Source organism: Cibotium barometz, chromosome 63, assembly GCF_041138505.1.
Source record: "Cibotium barometz isolate CiBa-2024 chromosome 63, ASM4113850v1, whole genome shotgun sequence".
In the NCBI taxonomy this organism is placed as follows: domain Eukaryota; kingdom Viridiplantae; phylum Streptophyta; class Polypodiopsida; order Cyatheales; family Cibotiaceae; genus Cibotium; species Cibotium barometz.
The window spans coordinates 7,563,319-7,582,620 of NC_141108.1; the positions used below are offsets into that span (position 1 = coordinate 7,563,319).

At 43.2% G+C, this 19,302-nt stretch overlaps 1 protein-coding gene across 1 annotated transcript in view; it reads right to left on the reverse strand.

The window, feature by feature from the left end:
* The window catches only part of LOC147603618 (uncharacterized), a 52,346-nt gene extending 36,928 nt beyond the window's left edge, over window positions 1-15,418 (reverse strand). Inside the window, exons 1-4 of the mRNA XM_086796008.1 lie at window positions 15,268-15,418; window positions 7,158-7,308; window positions 6,965-7,058; window positions 1,678-1,767 (exon numbers count right to left, since the gene is read on the reverse strand). Of these exons, the coding sequence (XP_086652134.1) occupies window positions 1,678-1,767; window positions 6,965-7,058; window positions 7,158-7,308; window positions 15,268-15,328 (396 nt within the window). The 5' untranslated portion in view covers window positions 15,329-15,418. The remainder of the gene's footprint in view (window positions 1-1,677; window positions 1,768-6,964; window positions 7,059-7,157; window positions 7,309-15,267) is intronic.
* Between the last annotated feature and the right edge of the window lie 3,884 nt (window positions 15,419-19,302).

Sequence of the window (19,302 nt, forward strand, 5' to 3'; positions counted from 1 at the left end):
GCCCCTTTCTTTTCGCTTCTCTCTTCCCCACCGCCTTCTCTCTCTTCGCCCCCTTTCCCCACCCTTTCTCTTCGCTTCTCTCTCTCTGCCTGCATTTGGCCCCCTTTCCCTTCGCCACCCATCCTTGCTCAGGCCCCCAAGGCAGCAACATAACTCTCCCCTGCACCTGTATAGCTGAGCATCTTGTAGGTCGCATTCTCTGAGTCTCCCCCAAAGGGGAGAGGGTACCCTTGAGGGGGGACTCGTTCCACCAACAACCCTCTCCTTTATCAGCAGCAACACATGGAAAGTAAGAAGTCTTTTGCCTCAGTCACCGCTTCACGATTACCGCCCATTCCTCCACCCGTGAGCAAGCCGACACCATGGGAAGTCTACCTCATGCAAGAACTGAAGAAACTCCAGGGAGAATTAGCACCACTGAAACACGAGACTATCAAGAAAGATGAACAAATCAACGAACTGAAAGTGCAAGTGCAAGCCATGAAGACGAAGCAAGAGGAAGCACGAGAAGGACCCATACCTACAACACTACAAACAGAAACGACAAACCATGTTTCAAAGGTAAATTCAATTAACTCACAAGATTTTGTTGAAGAAGTCATATCAGCGGTCAAAGAGAAGGAACGAATGGAAAGTAACAAAAAGGTAATCAGAGTCGGTGGTCTTCCTCAAGGCTGGGATAGGGCAGACATAGCTCAAGAGCTTCGAGAAGACTACATATTAGATACAGATGTACTTACAGCACAACTGAGCAAAGTAGTCCCCTTCGTGGACTTAGGAGACCCTATCTCTATTATAGTAAAGGGTACACAGGCAAAAGTCTCCTATATGGACAACAATGAGAAAATAGCAGTGATGAAGCAAACAAGGTCTCTCCAAGGAACAAAGGTATGGATAGCTGATGAACTCACCCCGCTACAACTCAAGAACAAATCGACAGAGCTGAATAAAGTTAAAGAAGCAAGAAAGAATGGCAAATGGGCAATATACAGAGGAGGACAAGCAATCATTAAAGAATTCTGTACCCCACCCCCCTCAAGAGCAAATACATCCATGGATGAAATATAGCTATTTTTATTTTGAACCTCAATTTCGAACTAGATGCAATAGAACCCATTGTAACTTAAACTCTTAAGAGTCTTAAGAGTTCATTTTGAGTTTTTTTTTTTCCAGTTTTATGCCTCTTTGGCATCGATACCCAGAGTGGAATGTAAATGGATGTACCTGTCTGTCCCATAGGTCGGATTCGGCCTCCCGTGGACGTTAATATAACTTTCTTTCTTTCTTTCTCCCTCACACACACACATTGTCAGTTTTCTCTCTCAATGCAATAGCTATGGGGGCATACATAGCACAAGTCATGGAGACTCGGGACCATCTTTTGGACCTATACACACATGGCACCCTCTACTACCAGATGTAATGGACCATCAGGCCACTCACACTCGCGCACACACTTTACTACACACTACATATATAGTGAAATGTATTGTTATTTGTTTACTTTGTGGACCCAACACCGTATTCGGCTTTTACGGATGTATATATAATCATTATCATCATCTCACTCAAACACAGATGCTTGTATGAAAGGACAATGTGTGTCCTGCACATCAAAACAAAAGCCTGCCTCTTTGACAGGAAATGCCACGAGTAAGAAGCTCTTGTAAGACTAACCTCGAGTCCTTCATCATCATCCAAACCCTTAGGCAGCTTCTTTGAGGGTTCATCGAGTTCTCTGTCAACAGCAGAAAGAAGCTTGTTTACCTGTTTCACAAAGTTCAAAGCATTTGTACTTTCAATGGGCAAGTCATCTCTCTCTCTCTCTCTCTCTCTCTCTCTCTCTCTCTCTCTCTCGTAGACGTTCATATTACTTTCTTTCTCTGTCCTTTGGGAAGCCCCTTTGTGGTTGTTAGAAGTCACCTCCTGTCTTTACTGAGACACCAGGGCCTCTGTTGTGGTTGTGCCCGCCCTTGTAGGTGCTTTTCTCATTTTTCCTCACTCTCCGTATTTTTCCTCACTCCCCATATTTTTCCCATTTATCTGTGGCTTGGGGGGCAATCATGAGCTGGCAGGCGCATTCTTTCTTTGGTCAACTGTACCCGACTTCAGTACAGTGCTGGCCGACTGGTCTTGTAGCTGGTCGTGGAGAATCTGCACCTGTCGGCTGCCTCTGGAGCAGGCCGACTGCTGCCTAGGGTCCATATATAATGGACCCCCACTCCCCTTGCTATTTTCATCTTGTATCATATTCGGGATCTTGTGTATATATAGTAGAGTTACACGCCTCTCTCCATTGCTGTTTTTTCTGCACTTGCTCTTGTGTTTCCAGATTTTGTCATCATCTCCGCTGCGTATTCTGACATGGTATCAGGGCCCTAGGCTCTTGATAGTTCTTGGGATTTGTGTGAGCAAGAGGGGGACCGTTGCGTTGCTGATTGGTGGACTGTTCAGGACTGTTTGGGAAGAGGAGAGGCAAGAGAACGGCGGGCTGATTTGCTGGACAGCCACTTGCAGGTGTAAGTTCTTCTTTGTTCCCACCCACCTACCCTTTTTCAGATTACATCCCCGCAATGGCAGATTTGTTAGAGATTGCCGAGAGGCATGTGAAGATCCCTACACTCCCCACGTTCCCGGTGGACCGTCAGTTGGACGAGAACAACTACGGCATTTGGAAGGTTATGATGGAATGTGTTCTGGAGTCATACGACCTTGCTGATTTCATCGTTGTTGGGGTTCCACGGCCAGAAGTAGAGGAAAGGGAGTTACCGTCAACCCAAAAGGACCGGGAGGTATAGGCACAATTGTGGGATCGTGTCAACGCCAAGGTCCGCTCATTTATCTTCCTCAACTGCACACCGCAGGTAATCAATCATGTCAAGCATATGACGCTGGCCAGAGGTATATGGCAGCATTTGGCTTCTCTTTTCAAGAGGGTATCGCCCATGAAGAGGATTTCCTTGGAAGCACAGATGCGGGTTATGAGCCCTGCAAAGTCGTCGACGATGTGGGAGCATATTAACAAGCTGCAGCCCTTCAGCAGGAAGTCCTTCAGGCTGGGAAGGAGATATCATCAGAAGATATGGCCATCACTTTGCTGTCCCACTTGCCTTCTCAATATTCCGCTTTCTACTCTTCTTTGATTACTAGTGGCAAACCCTCCTCACAGCGGAGGTTCGGAGGCCTTAACTGGCCAACGGTCAAAAGGCCGGAATAACAACAAGGGCAAAGGGAAGGCTTCGTCGGAGAAGTCTTCTGAGAAGAAGCTTGACACGGATCGAGAGAAACTGAACGCCAAGCGGTCCTGCAATGATTGTAGCGAGAAAGGCCACTATTGGTGAAAGTGTCCTAAGCGGACTGGGAAGAGTGCTGATTCTTCAGCCTCAACTGCAAAGACTCCATCATTTGTGCACTTAGAGATGATGGACTCAAATGCTTCATCATCTTCGAGCGAGGAGGCAATTGGCTTCACCGCAAAGGATACCCGGGAGTGGATTCTTGACAATGGTGCTTCCAGGCACATGACTCCTTCCCGAGACTTCTTTTTGGATCTGAAACGGTAGTCACGTCGCATCTTCATTGGCGACAACTCCACCATTCCGATACACAGTGAGGGCCGGATAGAGATTATTCCCGACGGCAAGGGAGGTAAGCATTCCTCTCATGTTCTTTACGTCCCTGCTCTTGGTTTTCATCTTCTGTCAGTGCATGAAGTATGCAAGACTGGCTTTCAGGTGGAATTTGAGAAGCATTCAGTTGCTCTATGCGACCGTGAGATTGGCCAGGTTGTTTGGGAAGGCGGTGTGGAGAATGGTATCTACAAGCTCTCCGCACTCTCCTCATTGACAGGTTCTCAGGTCGGAGATCTGTGGCACTTTCGGTTTGGCCACTTAAATGTGGATGCACTGCGGCGAGCTTTCCGGGACCAGATGGTGGTTGGCTTGCCAGATGTTGGCAGTAGGCAAGGACGTTGCAGTTCTTGCATACGTGGTAAGCAGCACAGGTAATCCTTTCCAAAGCAAGCTTCCAGGCGGGCTTCAAAACCATTGGAGTTGATTCACACTGATTGTGTGGACCTCAGCAAACACCATCATTGGGAGGTTCTCTATATTTCATGCTGCTTGTTGATGACTGTTCCAAATTCACATGGGTCTAATTTCTTTCACAAAAGGACCAAGCTTTTTCACGGTTCAAGGATTGGCATGTGATGGTGGAGAAAGAGTCTGGACTGCAGGTAAAGACTCTTAGGACTGACAAAGGAGGTGAATTCTCTTCGAATGCTTTCGTCAGATTTCATGCAGATCATGGCATCAAGCGGGAACTGGCCAATACAGGATCGCCTTCCGAGAATGGAGTTGTCGAACGCAAAAACAAGACTGTGGTGGAGATGGCGAGGACGATGCTGGAGCATCGTGATCTTCCTCGTCCACTTTGGGGAGAGGCTGTCGCGACGGTTGTCCATACCCTCAACCGGTCTCCAACGACTTCAATACCTCACATGATTCCTTTTGAGGCATACTTTGGCTGGAAACCTGATGTCTCCCACTTCCGTGTGTTTGGGAGCGATGCGTATGTACATATTCCGAAGAAGCAGAGGGAGAAGCTTGACTCCAAGTCCCGTAAGCTTATTTTTGTGGGGTATAATTCTCTTTCCAAGAGATACAGATTGTATGATCCAGAGAGGAATGAGATTATTGTCAGCCGGGATGTGGTTTTTGATGAGCATGTTCCAGTATCCGCTGTCGAGGAGCCACCACTTCTTGGAGACCCAGAGGAGTCTGATGATGATTCCAGTCCATTGTTCCAGCTGAACAACCCAAGTCAGTACAAGAGGTTGAGCCCGCCCCGCTGGAGTAGAGCCCCCACAGCAGCAGGAGGCTCCGCGGTCTGTTCGAGTACCCAGGTGGTTGATAGACACCCTTCGGGAGTCAGGTGTCACGGAGCTTCCCTCCGAATGGACCATAGAGGACGGCCCTCGAAGATGGCACAGAGTCCGAGACAAAAGTCATTCAGCGAAGCTTCTTCAGGTAAACTATGCTTTGATGTCTCGTATTATGCGGGACAAGGAGCCCACTTCCTTCAAGGAAGCCCTTTCACAAGACACTTGGAGGAAAGCCATGCAGGTGGAACTTGATGCCATCGAGAAAAACAACACATGGGAGTTGGTACCGAGGCCGTCGAAACAGTCAGTCAATTGGTGTCAAATGGGTCTTTAAGACCAAATATGCATCAAATGGGTCGGAGGACAAACACAAAGCCAAGCTTGTGGCTAAGGATTATGCTCAGCCGGCGCCAGGCATCGACTATGAGGATACCTTTGCACCGACAGCAAGGATGACCACAATTCGGACCGTTCTTGCCCTTACTTCTTCTCAGAGGTGGCCTGTGTATCAAATGGATGTAAAATCTGCGTTCCTTAATGGTGACCTACAGGAGGAGGTGTCTGTCGCAGTATCGGAAGCTGGTTGGTTCATTGATCTGGTTGCTGAACACCAGATTGGCCTTGAGCTTCTCCGTGGGGCTGTTGAGCTCTTTTATGCAGACGCCATTGAAGTCTCATTGGGACGCAGGATTGCAGATCTTGTGGTATCTGCATAGTACGAAGGATCTAGGACTCTTCTACACAGGAGGGGATGGAGTCAGACTCCAAGGTTGGAGTGACTCAGATTGGGGAGGAGATCCAGATACAAGGAGATCTACTTCAAGTTACAATTTTACCCTCAGCTCAGGAGCAGTTTCTTGGAGCAGTAAGAGACAGCCAACTATTGCCCTATCTTCGATAGAGGCAGAGTACCGGGCTGCTTGTGGTGCTGCTTGCGAGGTTGTGTGGCTGCGGAGGCTGCTAGGCGAGATTGAGTTTCCACAAAAGGAGCCCACAGTCATCGAGTGTGATAACCAGAGTTGTATAGCTATTGCTCGGAACCCCGTCTTCCATGCCCGGACCAAGCACATAGAGATACAGTATCACTTTGTACGTGAGAAGATCTTGGCTGGTGACATCTTGCTACTCTATTGTTCGACGGAGGACAATGTGGTGGACCTCTTCACAAAGTCTCTACCTCAGGCTATGCTCAGGCGGCATTCCAGCTCACTGGGGTTGGTTTCACAACCAGGAGCTGAGAGGGGGTGTTAGAAGTCATCTCCTCTCTTTGCTAAGACACCAGGGCCTCTCTTGTGGGTGTGCCCGCCCTTGTAGGTGCTTTTCTCATTTTTCCTCACTCCCCGTATTTTTCCCATTTATCTGTGGCTTGGGGGGCAGTCGTGAGCTGGCAGGCGCATTCTTTCTTTGGTCGACTGTACCCGACTTCAGTACAGTGCTGGCCGACTTATGTTTGCTGGCCGACTGGTCTTGTAGCTGGTCGTGGAGAATCTGCACCTGTCAGCTGCCTCTGGAGCAGGCCGACTGCTGCCTTGGGTCCATATATAATGGACCCCCACTCCCCTTGCTATTTTCATCTTTGTATCATATTCGGGATCTTGTGTATATATAGTAGAGTTACACGCCTCTCTCCATTGCTGTTTTTTCTGCACTTTCTCTTGTGTTTCCAGATTTTGTCATCATCTCCGCTGCGTATTCTGACAGTGGTCTCCCTATATCGTTTAAGACTGCTCTCGTGACACGGGGCAAAGAAGCTTGTGATAGAGGTCTGGGAGGTAGAGGTGTGGGGGGCATGATGTCCATGTCTCTGTGATGCATGCGTCAAGCTGTCTGTGTCGGCAAAGGTCCATGAGGTATAGTTCAAGACATCTCTGATCAATGAAATCTCCTTCTGATCTCATAATATACGGGGCATCTGCAAAAGTGGTCTTCACAAGCCCTTCACTCCAAGTACTCTGTGAAATCTTCATAAGATGGACTTTGCATTTGAAGGGACTTTTTACGGTCTCGGCTTTTATACTCTTGCAATAAACAAAAGCATATATTCACCCAAAGAAAAAATCTACTCAATCACACAGGCCTTACTTGCGGTGCAAATAAGTAGCCAAGTGCACCAAAAACTACTCCTCCAAGTACAAAACCAGCAACAAAATCACCAGCACCACCTCTTTTCCCATCACTGAAAACCATAACTAAAGAGTGAGCTCGAAAGCATTTAGAGAACAACGAGCAAAATCCTCCAAAATATGAATTTATCAAAAAGTGTAAAATACTTTACTTATATTCTGCATGAACATCTATTCTCTGCTTTTGACTTGTGCCTTGTTTTTTGAGCAACTTGTTTTTATTTTTTGCCAGCGGCGGGTATGGATTTTTCACAATTGTCCACCTTGCTTGCTTATATGGCAAGGAATTGCGCGTGCAAGTGCCTGTAAGGGTAAAAAGTTAGTACTTGTAAGAAAGAAAGCACTTGTACACCTAGCTTAATGACCATTTGGATTAAGAGTGAACATGCCAATTTGTTCTTGTGAGAAGATAAAATGCCATAAAAGACAACTTAAGCAGAAGTAGAATTACTAGTTTTATCCCCTGTACTTCATAACATGGTTGGCCCACTTAGAATAAAGCTTAATTCTCATCCAGTCCTTTTTTTCCCATGAAAAACACTTCTGTGAAGTATACTAGAAACAATGCAAGAGCCAAGGCTCAAGGAATCAATACACCATGCATAGCATGAATAAACCACATAGGTAGCAGAAAAAACCAAGGTAAGCGAGAGCAAGACTCACAAGAGTAAGGGCAATCTTTCCGTTCATTGATGAAGTTCTTCCTCTTGACAATTGTAGATCTGGAGAAACCATGTGTCCTCCAACAAATGGCCATAAGTGTATCCACAATACAGTCCATATGCAAGAAAGGGTTTAAGAAGGTAGGATCTAAGTTCTGTCCATTGTATAGCTCTCCAGATGTACCAAGTTGTGATGCTGGCCATTGTCTCCCAACTAGTATCGATAGAAACATGGAATGGCCAGAGAACAGAAGCTAGAATTGCATCAGTACAGAAAAACTCAATAGACTGACCATGAATCTTGATGGCTAGAGAAGACTCACAGCTCTCATAGAAAACCAGTGGTCCCAGACTGAGTTAGCCATGCAACAGATCCCCAAGTGATAAAACCAATGGAGGGGAACAATCTACCAAGCAAGAAAGAAATGGCAGCCAAACAATCTTGGCCTGTCTGGAATACTGTAAACAATGATGAATGGACTGTGACAACAAGAGCAGTGTGGACATGGCTCACTCCAAATACATGTCTCTACTGGTTCAGTGCAATCCTTCCACGAAGAAAGCCAACAGAAAAACAAAATCTTTCTATTCATAAAAGATTTTCATAATCTCCTCCAGAAACACTTATGCATATCTCATGTCACCTAGAATCTACATATACTAAAAGGAAGAAATGCTAGTGACTATAAATGTCTTATAGTGCATCCTCCATATAACCAAAATCTCCAAGCTCCAAATAACATGTGCTCTAAATTTGGGTCATGCAACCAACAATTCCGAACCTGGGCAACAATCTTGATAGGCTCAATCTCTGCATCCTGGATAATATCCTCACCCTGGCACCTCCACATCCTACATCCAGACTAAACCGGAAAAAATCAAATTGTCCCCTCCTCTCTACCAATCACTTGAAGAGGAATACCTGTACCAAACAGGAACCTGAACCATTTGACTAGTTCAATGGGTCTAATATGTCTTGTAGACCACACCAAGGGAATAGATGTGTCAATCTGTACAATCCTTCTGCTAAGCGAGTGCATGACCCAACTCCTCTGGTCCTCACCAAGGCTTTTGAAAGCCTTCCACAATCCAGACTACAGTCCCACCTGCACCACTGGATATATCCTGAGGCTCCATCAGGTTTTCCAACATCATTTCTAATTGCCCCATTCTGCACAATGGGTTGTCTATCAAGCTTGGCTCCAATTAAACGAAACCTCTGCCTCAAGGAACCCCTCTAACTGCCACTAATATAATTGCAAACATAAGATGCAAGCCAGGCAAATTAATATCAGCAGAAGTGAAAATGCATCTACTATTGTGCCTCATTCTCCCCTAGGAAGAGTACAAGAAAAGGAATAAATCCTTCCATGGCTCAATTCCTAATAAACAACCTCTGACTTATGTTTGCAAAGCTTTGTACTAAAAGTCCAAATCAATAATTTTAAGACCCCCCTCATTAGTTGGAAGAATCAACATCTCCAAAAGCAACGCTAGCTCTAGTATTTGCACCAAAGAAAATTCTTGGCCAGTCTCCTGAGGTGTCCTATGCAATCCACAAGAATAACACCAACAAGACGTAACAAATTAGACAGTGGCCATTAACACATGGTGCGCTACCAGCACCCTGGAGGCGAAATCCAATCTCGCAGAGAAGCTTCCAACAATTGCTCTATGAAATTGGGGCAAACAACTGAGCAAAGGAAATATCAATAGCCATTGACAATCCAAGTACCTGAGAGGAAAGATAGTTGATACACCAAGCAACTACAAACCGAGCACCAAACAAGTTTCCTGAGAGAGATTTATTTTTATGCTTTCACTCAGCATACTTCACAACATCTCCTACAAATATTGGACATATTTGAAAGAAGGAAATGGTGTGCTATTTCACATTGGAAAAAGTCAAAGCATCGAGCAATCTTTGCAATCTCTCTATGAGAAATTATTCTCTTTAAAAATTTTGATTATTCTTTTAGCTCAAGTTTTTGCTAGTTGACTCGTGACATTCTACACAAATGAAATAATATAATGTTTTTCAAGAAATTTTCTAGTCTTTACTAGATTATGTTATGTTTTCTTAACTTCGATATGTAATGATAAACCATAAGTCCTTGATAATTAATATACTTAACTATAAGATTCACTTCTTACATCAAGAGAAAAACAAAAAAAAAAGCTAATGTTTTATCTTTTGAAAAGTTACTCATGATTCAAACAATTTAATATGTGATATATCTTGAATTAAAATATTTATAATTCACGATGTGTAGTACATTCAAAGTCCTAATAATAATATAGCTTCATCTATGTTTCAAAATCATGAAGATTACTAGTATTTACAAAATTATGTAATGTTTTCTTAACTTGAATATCCATAAGTCCTTAATAATTAATATAATTGATTCTATAAACTCAATTCTTAGACAAAGAGAAAAATAAAAAATAACTAATGTTTATCATTTTAAAAGCTACTTACTATTTCAATAAATCTGATTTTTATGTTTAATTAAATATTTACATTTTACAATGTGGTAGTAATTTCTTGATTTGTCTATTTGAGTACAAATTTTACCAAATTGCGACACCGTTTCCAAATATAATCACAAGAGGCCAAAAATTAAAGGTTCAACTTTTGCATGCAGTGTCGGAATTGGGTGAAATTTATTTTTTTTCCCACAAAAAAGATCCTTCTATTAGTTACCGAGAAAACAACCAAAATGGCCAAGTACAAACTCGTCCTCAAATGGGAAACGAGAGTCAAGATGTACACAAGGGGAGGATGCTCTTCTCCTCCGACTGGCCGCTCTAGGAGGAGGGGAAACAACCACACAAATGTTCTATAATGCCAAGTGGCTCGCCACCACTATCTGTAAGAAAGGGACCGTTCTGCCAGATCCTCAAGAAGGCATCCCAGCACTTCCACATGCGGTCTGAGCCACCCTGAAGCTGGCCTCACTAGCCACGGAGGGTATGAATAATATTGAGCCAAATGCTCCGTATAGTCTCCGCAAGCAGGGTAAGTTGCCCTCAATGGCTTCCCTGCATTGAGCTCTCCATATATGCCACATAGCTATACTGCTGCAAATCTCCCATCTCTGGCTAGAACCTGCATCCGACGACCGATAGGAGGAGTTAGAACTGGCACTGTAGCAATACCAAGGTGAGAGACTAGTCCCCCACCTTCCTCCTCATATGGCATGATGATTGCAGCCTCAGTGGCCGTGCCCCACGTAACAATACGGGCAGGGCCCGATCCATAGTGAAAATGCGTAGGATCCACTACCAAAACTATTGCGCCTTCGAGCGATTCCAAAGGCAATGACATTGAGCCTCCTAGGGATGGCCAAATCTCTGACATAATGCTGGTCTACCCCCAATGGCCAACCAAGTGCCAACTGTTGGAGAATGCACACGCGAAAGCATAAACTGAACAAGAGAGAGAGTAGAGAGAGCTTGTGGACAAGATCACCTTTTATAATAGCAAGAAGCTTTACAATGGCAATTAGCCAGCAAGATAGTGTTGAACTTGAGCAAGGGAATGAACTGTTAAAGTGAGATATGGGAGGCCTCCTTATATAGTGCATATGTGACCTGGCCGACTGCTCCTAGAACAAGCCAACTGGTCCACGACCTACTACACAAGAAGAATTACATAAAATATCCAAAAATAGGGTTTGCCCAAATACACTGAGATGCACCAAATTCTAACACCCCCTCTGCAACTCATACTGTGCAAGAGTCTGAAGAAGATAAGCTAATGAAGATGCAACCATGGACCCTCCAGCATCGCGACTCAGAGAGAGCACCCGCCAACCTGTTTCCTTGAAACAAAATGCCACCACGAACAGCAAGGAACTTTACTTGGCTACAAATTCCCACACAAGTGTGCAGTGAACTCCAAGAGTAGATGATGAGCTGTTGGACAAACCGCGCCCATAATCCCTAACAATGGATAGAAAACACATCACGTCCCAAAAGCCTCAAACAATGAACTTGGAACAGATCTAGTTCATATTATCTTCTATACCAAAGATAACCATGTCCTACCAGATGTCTGATTAGTGCATATGTGACTTGGCCGACTGCTCCTAGAAGAGGCCGACTAGTCCACGACCTACTACACAAGAAGAATTACATAAAATACCCAAAAATAGGGTTTGCCCAAATACAATGAGATGCACCAAATTCTAACACCAACTGCCAAGCTCCTATGTGCCAGCTACCACATGAAAAGAGTGATTTTCCACGACTGAAAACTATCCCACAACCGCTTCCAAAAATCTAAGAGAAATCATGGAAGAGTTGGTGACTCTGTCTAGTGAGAGTTTCATGAACTCGTGGAAGGGTTCGCGACCCTAGTGAGTGACTTCGGGTTGGTGACCCTGTGAATTCATGCAAGAGTTGGTGACTCTAGTGAGTTAATATCTTGACTCATGGAAGGGTTGGTGACCCTGGTGGGTGAAGCCTCGTAGAAGGGGAAACCCTGGCGAGCATGTATGGTTTCATGGAAGGGTCGTTGCCCTGGTGAACCATATGGCTTGGGCATGTGTATGGATCATAGGGGTGGTGCCCTTATGCAGTCCCCAAAGGCATGGCAAGATGTTTTGTGGCTATGTATTCAGCTTACTTTCTTTTTGCAGGCACTTAAAGCTACTTATGGATTTATGGATATTTGGGACATAGTTGGCTCTTCTGCCTATGTCTGGTTAATATCATAGTTGTTGACTCGGCTTATGTATTTATGGATATTTGGGACATAGCTGGCTCTTGTGCCCGTATCTAACTTAGATTGTGGATCTGGATTTATGGCTTTAATGCCGGAATTATGGAATATTTCGGAGTGGCAGTGCATTTGCTATAACCGAAGGATATCTCAGTGGTATCAGGTTTATTCAACTGCGGACAACTGCTTTATAAGACGGAGGGGATGTCACCATTTGGTCCCTTCATCGGTCTTCATCATTAGTGTTTCACACACTGGTGAAACCAAGGTGTGAATGGAAATTTTCCACAGAAGAAAGTTGGAGCATTTGCTGGCAAAGTTTGGCTTGAAAGATGGCTATGTAGCATGAGCACCATGGGATTTTTTTCAATAAAGTGACTTATAATGTTTATAAGTCGGGGTGTTCACACATCATTAATGACATGCTAGACTTATTATTATTTTGGGCGTGGATCCCTGGACAAAAAGAGGCGCCTAGCACAAACTTGGGCAACAAGCTAGGAAAAAAACATAAAGTGGATATTTTTGGGCCAAGTTCTATCGGAATATGTAGCGGATATGAGACAAACAACTGAGAACACAACGTAGCAAGACACCATGATGAAGATGAGCAAACGCAAGAGAACCACCAGCCTAAAAATGCAGGACTGTGTAAAGAAGAGCAAACGCAGAAGAGAGAGAGAGAGAGAGAGAGAGAGAGAGAGAAGCTTTATGAACTCTGCTCTATATACAAGATCTGGTACAATACCCAATGACTATGGAGTGTGGGAGGCAAGCCCTCTATATATATGGCCCTGGGCTACTGGTCGTCCAGCCCAAAACAGGCCAACAGCAGCCCCATCTGCTCACGACCACAAAATACCACAGTCAGCCAGAGAAACTCAGTCGGCCAGCACTGTACAGTACGTCGGGAGGCAGATGACCAGTCAGCCAGCAGAAAGGAGCAAGTCGGGTAGCACAGCAACCCCATGTCCACACAAAAATAGGGGAAAATGGAGAAACACCTAATGGGCGGGCACACCCACAACAGAGGCCCTAGTGTGTAATGTACAGATAGGAGATGACTCCTGTTATGGGAAAATGTGGGGGAAAAAAAGGGGTGCTACTTTTTATGGGTTCACATATCTGGACAAGTTAAAAAAATTCTCAAAGGGTGTCTCTTTGGGATACTCCAACACACACACTAGGGTAGATCTTGCCTAAAGCTTTTCTCTTTCCATCACCAAAACTTTTGCCAGTGGACAAGGGTTGACCGTATTTACACACTAGACAACACACACTCTTGAAACCTGCGGGACGGTGTTTCTCATTACTTTTCTTGTATCCTCATGGAGACCCCGCCTGGATGAACTTCCTCGATGATCCGAATCATCATGATGAGCACCAGGGGGGGGGGGGGGCCATCAGGACACAAGTATACCCGAGCTTGAGGAGACTGAGGTGATAGGAAGCGGGAGAAAAAAGCATACTTTGATACTGAGATGGCAAAACTTTGCGAGGTGATGGTTCTCTTGCAGCAGGTAGTTTTGAACCCGTATGCTTCCATCATACATAGTTAGGTGGCCTCTTCTTTCACACCAGAGCTTTATGCAGGTGGAAAGAGGTAGCATCCCCTAGAGTTTGCGAATTCTTGGATGAATTGATGGAATACCGACTTGGGATTCCACTTTCCCATATAATGGGAAGATACAGATGGTAGGAGGGTTCCCCAAGGGGAAGGCCCTGATGAGGGTTCCTCAAGGGGAAGACCCTGACCAGGTGGAGGGGATAAGCCGATTATGGGCTGAATTTCCGAGGCTCAGTTCCGAGCTGAATTTCTTAAGTCACAACATGAGTTCAATGTGGTGACCAGACTTGCTGATTTGAGTGTGGTACCTATTTCTTTCTATAGAGAAATTTAGAGAGTTGCAGTCTCCTGCGACGCACATGGACGCAACTACTGTATGTGGATTCTCTATCCGTGGGCTTTCCCAAGATCATATTTCCAGGTCAGAAGGAATCATGGCGACATACTCGAGGATGCCATCCAGTTTGCTAGGTAGGATATATGGAGAGACAATGGGGGGCCCAGAAATTGAAAAACATCTCTCAACAACATCAGACCACCTGTACCTCTGAGCAGGCTTCCCAGCGGAAATGTGAGTTCCAGATTGGGAAAGTATCTTTAATCCCTGGTCTAGGAGTTGCATGCATCACATGTAGAATAAGTTTGAGCAGTATGTGGCGCTGTACACATGTGACTGTTTTTTTTCAAAAACAAGCATGTCTGATCAATAAGAATCAAACCCAGAAATTCTAAATACCCATACAGAGTTGAATCCAGAGTATTCAGATGTCTTCAGTATCTAGCAGCAGGTAATCGATGTTTCGTACTTAGAATCCAGACAGTGCAGGCAAACAGTGCTTCATACATATCACCAACTTCTAGATGTAGCTTAGTGTATGTACAAGTGCCTGTATGTGCATGAATGCATATGTAAGTATATGTCCATGTGAAAGAAGCAGAGGAAATACAGTCTAATAACACCAACGTAATTGGAATGAGGTGTTTACTATGTTAAGAGGATAAATACATCATGATTGACCTAGCAAGGACTGTTTGATTCGACAGAGATGTGGGCACATTATGTGATCAAGATTGATTGTCATCATAATTCAGAAATGTTGACATGCATGTGTGATCATATATATATGAATGCATACATACATGTATACATAAACATATGCACATACGGATATAAATCTGTAAATTAAGAATTTTTCATTTTTGTATATTTGGTGCTCTGATTACAAATATCGTCAATTCTCGTTAAAATTTGCAAGATTAACCATTATTCTCTGCGTGAAAGCAGATAAATAGGAGAGGGGTAGTACCTGGCAGGGTGGAAGAGCAGAGCGAGGAAGCTTGGCAGGAGGCCGGTGATGATGCTGCCATTGTAATGGTGCTGGTCAGATGATGTGACTGAGTTAACACACTAAGAACATGCAATACAAAGTAATGGATACAAACAGGACAATAACTTGGCCGCTACTTACAAAGCATTTGTTAAATTTTGTTTCTTGTTTTGTGGACTTATTCACACCTTTCTTTATGCCATAGAGTGTGTCCGACTACACGAAATCGCGATGAGGACAAAAGGTCTAGGAGGTCTTGGATATTTTTTTTACTGGTGATCATGATGATCTACAGACAATTGAAATTTGTGGGTAGTGCCCATCACTTATAGACAGAGAGGATTGCACACTTATGACGTGATGTAGCTCCCCAGGCCCTCCATGTTATCCATCAAGTTTTCTCTGCATGCATTTATGTGTGCATGTACATGCACACATGTGTGTAACATAGCAAAGGTAGGCTTGTGTGGAAAACCCTTTATTTGTTTTCTTTTTCTCACTCAAGGACGAGTCCAATTGTTATCTTCGATCATAGTTCTTGCAGAAGGTCCTCTTCTCCTCTGTAGGGAGAAAACTCTGCCCCTCTCACATTTTATTTTGCCCCTTGGGTCTTGTATGAAGTTTTTAAATCTAGCTACTGCTAATCTCCGACCAATTAGGCATACATTTTTGCAATTACATACCAACATGCCAAGGAAATAGATTATCTTGAATGTAGGGGGACTCCATTCAATTATTGGCTTAGGTTCTGGCTAACTCTCCTCAAAAGTTGACCATGTTGAAAAATTACCGTGGTGTTATGGCACCACATCAAAGGAGTGAGCAAGGAGTTCAAAACCGATACCATGGCTTACACTAGTCAAATGGAACTAGCTACTACATGGACATTGTTTGCAAGCCTAACCTTGGATGAAGATGACAATGATGAAGGTTCGACAAAAAAATGAGGAGGGGCGCGAGCAGTCTCGTTCTCTCCAATCATGGTCGCACCATTGTAACTACTCAAAGACACTTAAGTCTTATATTATGAGGCAACAGTAGATGGCACCCTACATCCAATTTTTATTTCCATCCTTATTAAATGCCAAATGGCACCTCATCCAATAGTTGAAACTACACAACCACCAACATCAAGGGGAGCCACATGGAAGGGAACATATAACTCAAATAACCCTAGGAACTAGCCCGAGATAACAAGAAGTGAATCAAGCTCAAACCACCTTACATGCAAAGCCAAACCCTTCACAAGAGGTGTTGAGTGGGCTAACATTGCTAGAATTTCTGATGAGGGTCTTAGGACCATGACAATGTCCTTGAGGATAATGTCCGTTACTTTTTGGTTAGATGAAATTGCTCAGACCAAACTTTGCACTCATTAATGAACTCACTTTTTGATGTTGCTTAATGCCAAAAACAAATAGACCATAGCCAATGCTAGCCGTCCATGCGTGTGCGTGTGCGTCCACCCATGTGCACATGCTTGCACATGGGTGGACGCACACAATTGTTACCCCAATTCTTGGGTTAACAAGAGCTACCACCATTATCTTACATTAAGGATTCACGATAGATACACCAAAGGGTCATACATTCAAGATATAAAGCAATAATGTCCAAAGCTACAACTTGGACGGGTGCCGGTAATGGTGCGACAGAGTATTTATGGCAATTCCTACTTCAAGAGCGTGTGGTAGCAAGTTAGGATGAAGTCCTAAGTGATATACTTCATGGATATATTATGAGAGTAGGCATTGTAATAGCATTAGGCCTCTTATAAGCCTAAAGTGCCTGGTCGGCCGCAGTTTAAGTGAGTGTGAACACTTATGGTGGCGATGTATACAAGTGAATATCTCTCATAATACAACATACTCTCCCATTGTACAATTGAGTCTTGCTCTTGCTAATCCTCTTGCTAATCTCTCTCCTTAATGCATGCAAGTGACTGTGTGTGAGTGAAGTGAGGTGAGAGGAGGAATGAGTATCCATAGTGCAATGTGGCGGTGTGACAACGCTCGTGGGGGAGGCACGGTGGAATTGTTTCTCAAGGAGTCGTTAAGCTTGGAGACTTCAAGGGTTACAAGCTCGGCCATTGGAAAGATCCTCACACGACAGTTACGATTCACCAGGTAATCTCTTTTTGGATATGTTTCAAGGAGGGTTAGGGTGAGCCTTAACAACAATCACACATATACGTGTAAAATTGTGACATTTTATCTCCAATAGTTTAACACTCTCTTCTTGTGCTGTTAATTGACGCATCCTCACACTATTACTAGCCAAAAGTATAGGTCTATCCCTTAGTTTCATTTTGAAGGTTGGCAAGAAAGTGAGTTTAGCTTTGTGATAAGATTCACAAAGACCCTAGCTAAATCAAGGTTAAACTTCTTTTAGAATCAATATGGGGGAGTGCCACTTTGCTTCATTTTTTTGTGATTTCATTCTATTGTATGTGGATTCTACCATATGCTCAATGTGTAGTTGTATTGGGAAATCATGAACTACATCATATAAGTGCTTTTGTTTGTGTTTGTTTTGATTTGGTAGAGATTTTGTGCTATTGGGAAATCATGAACTACATCATATAAGTGCTTTTGTTTGTGTTTGTTTTGATTTGGTAGAGATTTTGTGCTATTTAGCTTGCATATTCTTTTCATCTTTGTGCCATTAGTAGTGATTTTAGCTTGCATATTCTTTTCATCTTTGTGCCATTAGCAGTGATTTTACTTTCCAAAATGGGAGTCTACTTTGATTGATTTTTAGAAAGCTTCCTTGTGAAGGTCCCATACCTCCTTTTTGAATAGTGTTAACATTCAAAGTGAAGGGCTGTGTAAGTTTAAAAAAAATCAAAACCCTAATGGTATTCTAGAGATATGCTTTTAGAATTCATGCATCTTCATTATGAGGTTTAGATTGAAAGTCTAATTAATTGGGATTTGACAAAACATGCATAGTAGTGGAGTTTTAATAAATAGATTTCCCACAACTTATGTATGGCTATGACATTGATGAAGCAATATAATATTCTTGCAAAAAGGGTCTACATGGAGGCTAATGATAGTAATAAATGAAAGAATCAGCTTTTTGATCAGAAAGCTTTGTGGTTGTTAATGCTACTATACTATGGCCTAATGTATTGGCCACAAATCTCACCATGGACTCTTGAGTCTTGGGAGGCCTGCCTTTAATTCAGGTGGTGATGGTGGCAAGCTGCAATGAGCAAGGGTATTGTTCATAGCAAACTCCATGGGGAAACCTTTGGCAACTCCATAGATTTTCATTAGTTCTTGTAAGTGATGAGGATTGAATTGCATAGAGGATGCTAGAGTGTAAGGAAGAAACCTAGCATTTCCTTCATCATAACTTCTATATCTGATGTGTTGGATAAGTGGACAATTTTCCCTTGTGCAAGAGAGATGGGAGTGAAGAAAATGTTAGAATAAAGTAGAGCTTGACTAGTGGTGATAACAGAACCTACAAAAGTTTTGCCCCTATAATTATAGGTCAAATACTAAATTACAAGCGCTAGCGCCTAATCCTGAGCCAATGATTCTAATAGTGGCTTTGTTTGAGAAATAAATTTGTGCATCTTCAACCCTTGAACTCCAAAATTGAAGGTTTCCTTGTTTCAAAATATGTCTATTAATATAAAAATCCACAAAAAGTTGGTTAAAAAATTATAACCATGGCTATAAAGGTCTTGGACTAGAACCCAAGCACTAGTAAAGAGTAATAATAAAAATTAAACTTTTAAAAAAACTACTATTAGCTAGCAGGCTCTAGCTCCTCCTGTAGTTACACCCTAGGGTTTAAACCTTGGCACTTGTAATAATTAATTAAAGAAAATGAAAAGTAAAATGAATATAAATATACACATTTAGATGATTTGGCATCTAGAATAATTTATTGAACTTTTCATGGAAATGAAAATGAATATTAATATAGAACTAGAAGATTATTATTACTATTATGCAATAAAAAGGGGGAAATATGAATATGAATATAAATTAGGTTCAA